We start from the raw sequence: 10728 nt of genomic DNA, 5'->3' as shown, positions 1-10728 counted from the left end.
CTCGTGAATTTTTGGTCTCATTCCCTGGAGAGTTTGACGGAGTCATAGACATGATGGTGGGAGCCAGATCAGTTTGACTCCTGTCTTCTTTCTGTTCTTGTGAGATAAGTCTTCAAAGGCTTTTCTAAAATCAGCTGATGAGCTAAGGTGTGAGAAAACCCGATTCAAAACCTTTTTGAAGACTAGAAGTTGTACACCAATAGGAAAAAAGAATGACACCTATCACTTTTGGAAGCCTTCCTTTTTTCCAAACACCTCGTGAAGAAATCCCTGAACAAGTATGGCGTGCGTCAATCTATCTCAGCCTAATAACAGCCATGTAGGCAAAACCACGGCTATCACCTATTCCCTGTAGAAAAGTCTTAGAAAATACACAGACACTCTTTGACAAAAATGTGTTTATTTAAATTTAAATTCCACGGCAGAGCCTGGCCTCTGTGCCAGGAACATGCAGTTTTACAGTGAAGTCCCACCTAACAGAAAGGCAGTCAGCAGTAGGCTCAGTTTCATGATGAAGTACTGATAACTAATGAGACATGCTTTCAGTAGAAGAATAACAAAAGAAAACAAAAACTGATTGAAACAGGCTACACTAAAGTATAAAACAAAATCCAAAGGGAACGATAAGCCATCACTCAAATATCCTCCTCATTCATGTAAATGGAAGCCCCTGGACCCAATATCCTCCGAAGCTCTTCCCATGTCATCCACCCTTTGTGTTACAGAAGTGACAAATCATTGTGAATTTCCTTCTTGGAGCAGAAGGACTTGGACCCGACAGGCAGGGTCCAGGGCCAGTGGTTCAGAATGGGTTTCCTGGTGGGATTTGAGACACCTCAGGGAGCAGAAGGCAGGTGACACTCGGGGCACATGTAGAGCTCGAGCCCCGTGTGTGACCACTGGGGTTCCCACTGTGGTTGAAAGCTTTTTCACAGTGCTCACAGAAGAAAGGCTTCTCTTGGATGTGGGTCCTCTGGTGAGCATGCAGCGTGGAGTCGTGGGGCACCTTCTTGGGGCAGAAATCGCAGCTGTAGGGCTTCTCGCCCACGTGGGTCTCCAGGTGATCACATGGGTCCGGAGGCTGCATGAACCATTGCACATTGATGTTGCTTTTCTCTTTGTTTAATTTAAAGGGCCGTCTCTCTTTAATGCTGTTCCAGAATAAGAGCCCATTACTTTGATAAGCACAGGCTCAGCAGAAGGCTCAAAGGATGCGTGTAAAAGAATGTTTCCAAAGGCTCCAGAGATGACCCCAACTCTGCTTCCTGCTTCCCCTGGACAATACTCCATGTCCTGGGTTGGGTGGCTACTTGGTCCAGCTGACTTTAGGAATGTCATAGTGCTCCGTGAGCATATCCAGGTGTCTGTTGAAGTCCTCCACTCTCTGCTTGTGGGATTTGGATGCTTTCTTCAGGATCCTCTCCATTTGTCGCTTCTCCTGCACCTTCTCAAAGGCCACCTGGGCTGGGTCGAGGTGGCGCCTCAGGTCCTCCTCCTGGTTCTTCTGGATTTTTCCCATCGTTTCCAGGAGTTTTGCCTTGTCTCTGTCCTTTTTCTTCTTCCGCCTGGTCACGCCAAGCTCTGTGACTCCTTTCAGCTTCAGGGGTCCCTTTTGGACCTGCTCGTAGGCGTCCATGCTGCCCATCTTTGGATTCAGATTTCTAAATGGACAAGAGTGTGGGGTCAGTTTTTCAAATGGAAATTGGGAAAATATCGTTCTCCTCTGTAGATCCAAGAGGTTCCCTCTGTATGGGTTAACAGCAATGAACATAGACGAACATCTCTGCTTTGCCCAGGGGGCCAGGGTTCAGAAAGCCTTGAGGAATTAATGCAGCACACCACACCACAGCATGGAGGGTGGCAACACCCTATAAATCAAGGTGATTTATAAACCTATAAATCAGATGGAGGCAGGCGGGGGGAACCTGAAAGACCTCTTATTTAAAATGTCTTTTCACCAAGAGAAGGATCTGTGTTCCACTATAGTTCCCAAGTTCCATTTACATGTTTCAAGTCCATTCTTCCCCCCTCACAGAGAGCTCAGGAGGCAACCATAGTTCATATGGAGTTTAAGGGAGATCCACTGCTTTCACAAGATCTTTGAGCTGATGCAAGGTGAGTAGAAAACCCAGCCTTCCGAAACCCACCACCTCCTTCTGTATTGATTCCCAAACCTTCTCCTTAGATGTTCTCACTCATCACTTACCTCCTTTGAGCCCTCTTGCTGTCAGACTCCTCAAGTCGGTGACTGGCTATCAGAATGTGTCTGGGGCTGAAACATCTCTATTTATAGAGAGCCGGGGGAAATGGCAAGGGTCCCTGCTTGTTACCCCATCAGCACAGAGATTGTGCAAGGGTGCTTCAAGCCATTTATATGACCTCATTTTAGATAATCCAATTATCCACGGATCCAGTTTCACACGGACACTCCACCGGAAAAAAAAAAAAAACAACACAATTTATCAAACAGGCCTCCATGTTGGTTTTCTGGTAGACTTCTCTGATAGCTCAGGTGGTAAAGGATCCACCTGCAATGCAGGAGACGCTGTAGTAATTCCTGGGTCAGGAAGATCTACTGGAAAAAGGCTAGGCTACTCACTCAGTATTCTTGGGCTTCCCTGATGGCTCATCTGGGAAAGAAGTAAAGTGAAAGTCTTTCAGTCATGTCCGACACTTTGTGACCCCGTGGATATACAGTCCATGGAATTCTCCACACCAGAAAACGAGTTGGTAGCTGTTCCCCTCTCCAAGGGATCTTACCAACCCAGGGAGCAAAGCCAGGTCTCCCGCATTGCAGGCAGATTCTTTACCACCAGGGAAGTCCATGCACTTTTTGGTAGTAAGATTGATTTTCCTGGTCTATCAAATACTTTTCTCATTTACCTGGAGAGTTGGAAGGAGTCAAAGCATAGGTATCTGAAAGTTTTAACTAGTTTGGTTAGTGGCGGAAGAAGAAAAAGGATATAGACAAGGCAAAACTCCTGGAAACGATGGGAAAAATCCAGAAGAACCAGGATGAGCATCTGAGGCGCCACCTCGATAAGCGGACCCCAGCCCAGGAGGCCTTTGAGAAGGTGCAGGAGAAGCAACAAATGGAGAGGATCCTGAAGAAAGCCTCCAAAACCCAAAAGCAGAGAGTGGAGGACTTCAACAGACACCTGGACACGCTCATGGAGCACTATGACATTCCTACAGTCAGCTGGACCAAGTAGCCACCCAACCCAGGAGATGGAGTATTGTCCAGGGGAAGCAGGAAGCAGAGTTGGGGTCATCTCTGGAGCCTTTGGAAACATTTTTTTACACACATCCTTTAGAATCTTCTGCTGAGCCCCTGCTTATCAAAGGAATGGGCTCTTATTCTAGAACTGCATTAAAGAGAGAGGGCCCTTTAAATTACAAAGAGAAAAAAGCAACATCCATGTCCAATGGTTCATGCAGCCTCTGGACCTGTGTCATCACCAGGAGACCCACGCAGGCGAGAAGCCCTACAACTGTGATCTCTACCCCAAGAAGTTCCCCCACGACTCCACGCTGCAGGCTCACCAGAGGAACCACACCCAAGAGAAGCCTTTCTGCTGTGAGCACTGTGAAAAAGCTTTCGATCACAGTGGGAACCTCAGTGGACACACTCTGGGCTGGAGCCCTACATGTGTCCTGAGTGTTACCAGCCTTCTGCTCCCTGGGGTGTCTCAAATCCCACCAGGAAACCCATTCCGAACCACTGGTCCAGGACCCTGCCCTCGGGTCCAAGTCATTTCTGCTCCAAGAAGGAAATTCACAATGATTTGTCACTTCTGTAACACAAAGGGTGGATGACATGGGAAGAGCTTCGGAGGATATTGGGTCCAGGGCGTTCCATTTACATGAATGAGGAGGATATTTGAGTGATGGCTTATCGTTCCCTTTGGATTTTGTTTTCTACTTTAGTGTAGCCTGTTTCAATCAGTTTTTGCTTTCTTTTGTTATTCTTCTACTGAAAGCATGTCTCATTAGTTCTCAGAACTTCATCATGAAACTGAGCCTACTGTTGACTGCCTTCCTATTAGGCAGGACTTCTCTGTAAACCTGCATGGTCCTGGCACAGAGGCCAAGCTCTCTAGTGGAATTTAAATTTCAAATAAACACATTTCTGTCAAATGTGTCTGCGTATTTTCTAAGACTTTATTACAGGGAATAGGTGATGGCCATGGTTTTGCCTACATGGCTGTTATTATGCTGAGATAGATTCACTCACTCCATACTTCAGGTATTTCTTCCCAAGGTGTTTTGAAAAAGGAAGGCTTCTGAAAGTGATAGGTGTCATTCTTTTTTCCTATTAGTGTACAACTTCTAGTCTTCAAAAAGGCTACTTAGAAATCGGGTCTTCTCACGCCTTAGCTCATCAGCTGATTTTAGAAAAGCCTTTGAAGACTTATCTCACAAGAACAGAAAAGACAAGTGGAGTCAAACCCATCTGGTACCCACCACCATGTCTCCGACTCCGTCAAACCCTCCAGGCAGTAAGACAAAAAATTCACAAGGTCATTAAAACCAGTCCGTTCACCCCAAAATGCAGTCCCCAAAGTCCAAAATCAATGAAATCGAAAGGGAAACCGAGGGATTTCCCTAGCGGTCCAGCGGTTGAGACTTAGCGCTCCCGCTGCATGCGCCATGGTTTCCTTCCGCGGTCTGGGAACTGAGACCGCACGTGCCTCCCTGCTTGGCCAAAAACAGAACAAAAGAAATACACAGAATCTGTCGCTAAATCACTATGGAGGCCTCTTTAGTAAATCGTGGTTTGTCCTGAGCAAGTTTCCATGGGCAATCGAATCCCTGTGATTAAGTAAAGTGGGATTATCTAGAAAGGTTTGCCCCGCCCTCAACGAATCCATGCGCTGATTCTTCCAGCTCCATAGAGAGACGCTTCTCTGCCGGCCGAGTTTGAGAGCAAGTCCCCAACTGAGGAGGACCGAGGCGAGAAGGCTTCAAAGAGGTAATTGATGGGAAATGTCTAAAGAGAACGCTCGAAGTCAGGGCACGTGGAAGTGGGTTTCAGTAAGTCCTGGCTTTCTGTTCACCTTGCATTCGCTCAGAGACCGTGTGAACTCCACCCATCTCCCTCCGGCCACACGGGAACTGTGGTTCATTTGTGGAATCTTCAGTGAGATGAGATTGTTTCCACACTCCATGGTGTCGTGTGGTGTGGTTCATTTTTTTCAACAAGGGCTTTTAAGCAGTGCCCTGTGGACATTTTTGACCACACAGTTTCTTGTCGGAGGAATAAGAGAATGGATTCTTGTCCCTGGTGTGAAATACAGAAGGGGTAATAATGCCCAGTATTTGGATGAGGGATGGTAGGGTGGATGAAAATAAAACTAATTGGCTGCATTCGTTTTTCTTTTTTGCCCCATATTTCTGAATACTGAATCTATTACTGAGGAAAAGCAAGAGGAAATTCCTTTCCATCGGGGTCAGTTGGGCACCGACTCTAGAAGCATTTGCCCAGAGTCCTACTGAAGAAGTCTACAGTCGGTATGGCTGAGAACCAGACAAGGCGTCGTGGCCCTGACGCGGACAGGCCCGGAGCAGAGTCGCCAGCGTTTGCGCCATGCCAAGACACCCGAAGGGAAAACCCCGACTCTGACCTTGAAGAGTTGTGCGGTCGCTTCAGAACATTTAGCAGCTCAGACGAATCCGACCTGATCAAGGCTCTGAGGAGGCTCCGTGAACTCTGCAGTCTGTGGCTGAGGCCGGATCTTCACACCAAGGAGGACATGGTGGACAGGCTGGTGCTGGAGCAGTTCGTGATGTGCATGCCGCAGGACATCCAGGTCTTAGTTAAAGGTAGTGGTGCCGAGACTTGTAAGGATCTGGAGGAGGTGCTGAGAAAGAAGCACAAGCTACAGAAATGGGTCAATAGGACCCTAGTGACCCGCTGAGACAGGGAACGGTGGCATGAGGGGCTGCGAGCTGGGAGATGAAGCAGAAGGATCAGAGGGCTTGGGTCTAAATCACTGATTACAAGAGGGGTGTGCAGTTGGCCTGTGGCATCACTGGAGATGTTTCTGTTTGTTCTCACTTTGAGGGTATTGGTTTTTCAAATGTCATTCCCAGGAGGTGGGCTCCTAGGGTGGGATACACAATGAATACCTTTTTGGATCTTGTGAAGGGAGACTGATTCTATCTGAATTTTTCCTCACAGGCTGTAGTCCGTGTCCAAGGCGAGGATTTTTTGATGCCAGTCTCGGGTGTTGAGATGTTAGGATCTGAGGTCAGTGAGGGGCACAGTGAGGGAGACCGAGCCAGGAAGCCCCAGTCTACAGTCAGTGTGGTCCCTCCAGACGAGGGCCAGCAGGAAAGCCAAGACAGGCAGCATCTGCCAGGAGCCAAGGACCTGTTGAGGGGGCAGGTGAGTGTGATGTCTGACCTCCAGTCTGGGAACAGGTAAAAGAGGGTCAGGTGGGCGTGGCTGCATAAGTAATTGGGAGAACTTGGCAAAGGACAGGAATGGACCCACTGCCTCCAGGAATTCCCATGGATGCGTTCCGTTCCCGGCCATTTTCCACCCAGTGTGAGAATGAAGACAGTCCATCTTTCATAGTCCTTCACGATGAAAGCTTGTGGCCCTAAGCATGAGGGCAGAGGAGTCCTGTTTCCACGGGATGGTGCTGGGTCGGTTCATCAGGGGTAAATGCACTCACAGCTGTTTCACCCGTGATGGATTTCGTCAGAGGCACTAATATTGGGGGATATTGTAAACACCTTGAATTGAATAACAAGTTCCCTGTTGGAATCATTTTCCCCCTCAGATTTTGGAGTATGTCTGGAGAGAGTGGATTTTTTTGAAATGTGAATCGGGGGAGGAGATGCTACTGATTTCTCATGAATAGAGCTACATAGTATAGAATAGAGCTATATAGTATAACAGCTATACTGCTTATCATCTTATTATGCCCCAGGCCACCTTCCATGACGAAGGGAAATCCAGGCAGGGTACCAACAAGTGTTGAAGTCAGGAGCCCTAGAGCCAGAATCCTCTGCTTTCAGATTCAGGGCCTGGAGAATGTGAGATGAGGTGGAGAGATATGTGCATAGATAATTGGCAGAGCCAGCTGTGAAGTCTGGACTTGTTTGCCAGAGGTGGTTGGTATAGATCAAGGACAGACATGGGAATCAGAAGAGGATTGCCAATCAGGGTGATGGGAAGCAGTCAGGGCATATCTCCCAAACTGATATTCAGAAAGCTGGAGTGTGAGATCAGGGTACGAGGCGGGTGGGCAAAGAGGAGACAGAGCTTGCCGTGGGCTAAGGCAGTGGGATTGACTCTGCTTGTTTTCCCCTTGTCAGGGCCAGAAAGCTCTCCCACTGGAGACCATTCCTGATACAGGTGAACTGGAGGGTCAGACGCCCTCCAAGGAGAACTTGGAGAAGGACCTGCTGGAAGATACAGGAGTGACAAGAACCCTTCTGTCTCAAGAGCCTGAACTTCTGCAGGATTGTGTTGAGTATTAAAAACTTGGAGACTGCAGGAGGTAATGACTACCTCCACTGATGTCCAGGAAGGGGTACCCAACATTTCCATCCCTTGTTATTGTGGGGTAGCAGTTGGTTCTCCAATGCCAACCTTCTCCATAGTCAATGTTCCAGAGTGTTTCATTAGCTAGACTCTTATGTCGTTTGGTTGCTGGGAAGTCTGTAGCCAAGATTAGGGATGGTTCCAATGAGGCTGGCACCATGGAAAAAGCTCCTTGATAAATATGGTGCTGAATCTCTTCTTTCAGCAGTTTCTGGGAGGGCAGAGAGAGAGGGGAGAGTCCCCAGGAAGGAAGTGATACTTCAAATGTGGCTCTGAACCCTTTCCTCTTGTGTTCTAGAGGGAGATGTTTCCACTCCGAGTGGATCCAGACGAGGTCCTCTGAAGAATCACAGACATGTCAAAAGGAAGCGGGAGAGCAGTCCCACTTGCCAAGACGTGGGTCAAGAAGCAGCCTTGTGTTTGGACCAAGGAGAGTTCTCAGGACAGTTTGGGTCCCATTCTGTTGGTGCATTTGGCACCGTGGGACCCACCAGTCTTCCTGAGGGAGCAGAAACCCTGGGACGGGCACCCTCTGAATGCAGCATCTGCAAAAAGAGCTTTCCTTATCAATCTCAGCTTACTTTGCACCAGAGGACACACACAGGGGAGAGGCCCTTTCAATGCGACATCTGTGCCAAAGGGTTCATACAGCCTTCAGACCTGCGGGTTCACCAGCGGATCAACACTGGTGAGAAGCCCTACAGCTGTGATATCTGCTTCAAGAGATTCACCCACAACTCCACGCTGCGTGGTCACAAGAGGACCCACACCCAGGAGAAGCCTTTCCGCTGTGAGCACTGTGACAGAGCTTTCGGCCACCGAGGGAACCTCAGTGTTCACCAACGCACCCACTCTGGGCTCAAGCCCTACGTGTGCCCCGAGTGTCACAGAGCCTTCCGTCAGCTGGGGACTTTCAAACGCCAACGGAAAATCCATTCCAGATGACTGGCTCAGGACCCTGCTCTCAGGTTCAGGTCTTTTCTGTTCTAATGAGAAAATTTAGAATGATTTGTCACCTGTGTGATACAAAGTGTGGATGACAGGGGCGGGGCTTAGGAGGATCGTGGAACCCAGTGGGGTTCCACTCGCGTGAATTAGGATACTTGAGTGATAACTTATTTTTCCTTTGGATTTTGTTGTCTACTTTGCTATAGACTATAGTTTTCTTTTTCATTTGTCTATTTTCAATTGGAGGAGAATTGCCTTACGAAATAGACTCTGGTTTTCTTACATGTTTTCTCTTCATGTTGTTCTTGTTCTTCCAATGAAGCAGTGTCTCACTGGTTCTCAGTACCTCATCATCAGAGTGAGGCTACTGCTGATTGCCTGCTTGTCAGGAGTGATATCCTTGTAAAATAGGATGCTCCTAGCAGGACAGCTAGATTAAATACAGGATCAACAGTGAAATTTAAATTTCAAATAAGCAAACACATTTCTATCAGAGAGCTGTGTGTTTTCTCTTCTAAGACTTTGCTACAGGTAGGTGATAGCCATGGTTTTGTCTATGTGGCCATTATTATGTTGAGATATGTTCCCTTTGTACTAGTTTGGATACTGCGTCCTTAGGTATTTAGATAAAGAAGGCTTCTTAAATTGATAAGTGTCATTCTTTTCCCCTGCTGCTGCTAACTGCGGCTAAGTCACTCCAGTCATGTCTGACATTGTGCTACCCCATAGACGGAAGCCCACCAGGCTCCCCCGTCCCTGGGGTTCTCCAGGCAAGAACACTGGAGTGGGTTGCCATTTCTTTCTCCAATGCATGAAAGGGAAATGTGAAAGTGAAGTCGCTCAGTCGTGTCCGACCCTAGAGACCCCATGGACTGTAGCCCACCAGGCTCCTGCATCCATGGGATTTCCAGGCCAGAGTACTGGAGTGGGGTGCCATTGCCTTCTCCTCTTTTTCTCTACTGGTGTACAACCTCTGGTTTCTGTGATGCCTCTCTGAAATGGCTTCTTACAGTTGACCTCATTAACTGATTTTAGACAAGAGTCTTTGATGAATTATTTCCTGAGAAAAGAAACAAGATTAGGTAACCCAATTTGATTACAACCTATGGATTACACTTATTGCACTGCCTCACAGTCTTCAAACAGAGAGAAAAAATTCATTAGATCAGGAAAAGCAATCTTTTTCCCCAAGAAATGCCATCCATGAAGTCTAAATTAAATAAAATACATTAGAGAAAGTTTATGGCAAACCAATATGGTGGCCTCTTTAATGGTTCTACCTGTTGGAGTCTCCACAGGAAATGGAATCTACCCAGATTATCCAAAGTGGTTCCCTCTATGCCCTTTTTCCAATCACTGGGATGATGAGGTTATGGCCAGAAACCCCTGGTGTTTCACTATAAATACAGACTCCCTATAAATACAGACATTTCAGCTCCAGACACACTTTGAGAGCCAGTGCCTGACCTGAGGAGGCTGAAGGTAAGAGACCTGGAAGGGGTAAGCGATGAGTGGGCACATCCAAGGAGAAAGCCTAGAAATCAGGACTCATGGGTGGGTTTCAGAAAGGTCTTGCTTTCTGTTCATCTCACATTAGCTGGGAGACCTTATGACAGGAGATCTTCCTCTAACCCCACATTAACAACGGTTAATGGAACTCTTCTGAAGGGGAGAAGACTGTTTCCACACATGTTGCTGTGAGGTGGCTGGTTTTCTTCAAGGGTTTCTGAGTGGCAACCCTATGGTCATTTAAAAACTACATATATATTTATTAGTAGTTTTTAAATTTTTTTAAATTTTATTTTATTTTTAAACTTTACAAATTGTATTAGTTTTGCCAAATATCAAAATGAATCCACCACAGGTATACATGTGTTCCCCATCCTGAACCCTCCTCCCTCCTCCCTCCCCATACCATCCCTCTGGGTCGTCCCAGTGCACTAGCCCCAAGCATCCAGTATCGTGCATTGAACCTGGACTGGCAACTCGTTTCATACATGATAATATACATGTTTCAGTGCCATTCTCCCAAATCTTCCCACCCTCTCCCTCTGCAACAGAGTCCATAAGACTGTTCTATACATCAGTGTCTCTTTTGCTGTCTCGTACACAGGGTTATTGTTACCATCTTTCTAAATTCCATATATATGCGTTAGTATACTGTATTGGTGTTTTTCTTTCTGGCTTACTTCACTCTGTATAATAGGCTCCAGTTTCATCCACCT

General features: G+C 47.1%; 2 protein-coding genes across 2 annotated transcripts; one reads left to right on the top strand and one right to left on the bottom strand.

Moving 5' to 3' along the window:
* Window positions 1-31: 31 nt before the first annotated feature.
* LOC133231168 (protein FAM32A-like) lies at window positions 32-3138 on the bottom strand. Its single transcript, XM_061389462.1, has one exon. The coding sequence runs from the start codon at window positions 1769-1771 to the stop codon at window positions 1307-1309; it is 465 nt and encodes a 154-aa protein (XP_061245446.1). The 5' UTR covers window positions 1772-3138; the 3' UTR covers window positions 32-1306.
* A 2185-nt stretch (window positions 3139-5323) lies between these two features.
* Window positions 5324-8500, top strand: LOC133229495 (zinc finger and SCAN domain-containing protein 5B-like). The gene is made up of 4 exons (XM_061385860.1): window positions 5324-5891; window positions 6182-6388; window positions 7327-7479; window positions 7856-8500. Exons 1-4 carry the CDS (start codon window positions 5514-5516, stop codon window positions 8498-8500), a joined length of 1383 nt encoding a protein of 460 aa, XP_061241844.1. The 5' UTR covers window positions 5324-5513.
* Window positions 8501-10728: the final 2228 nt, after the last annotated feature.

Source organism: Bos javanicus, chromosome 18 (genome assembly GCF_032452875.1).
Source record: "Bos javanicus breed banteng chromosome 18, ARS-OSU_banteng_1.0, whole genome shotgun sequence".
In the NCBI taxonomy this organism is placed as follows: domain Eukaryota; kingdom Metazoa; phylum Chordata; class Mammalia; order Artiodactyla; family Bovidae; genus Bos; species Bos javanicus.
This window is presented reverse-complemented; position numbering and strand designations above follow the sequence as displayed.

What these genes read in the sequence shown, in the direction of transcription:
- LOC133231168 (XM_061389462.1), bottom strand. Translation starts at nt 1,771, where the DNA reads ATGTTCATTGCTGTTAACCCATACAGAGGGAACCTCTTGGATCTACAG.
- LOC133229495 (XM_061385860.1), top strand. Translation starts at nt 5,514, where the DNA reads ATGGCTGAGAACCAGACAAGGCGTCGTGGCCCTGACGCGGACAGGCCC. An exon ending in AGCACAAGCTACAGAAATGG is followed by an intron (nt 5,892 to 6,181) that starts GTCAATAGGACC and finishes TTTTCCTCACAG; the next exon opens with GCTGTAGTCCGTGTCCAAGG. An exon ending in CTGAACTTCTGCAGGATTGT is followed by an intron (nt 7,480 to 7,855) that starts GTTGAGTATTAA and finishes TGTGTTCTAGAG; the next exon opens with GGAGATGTTTCCACTCCGAG.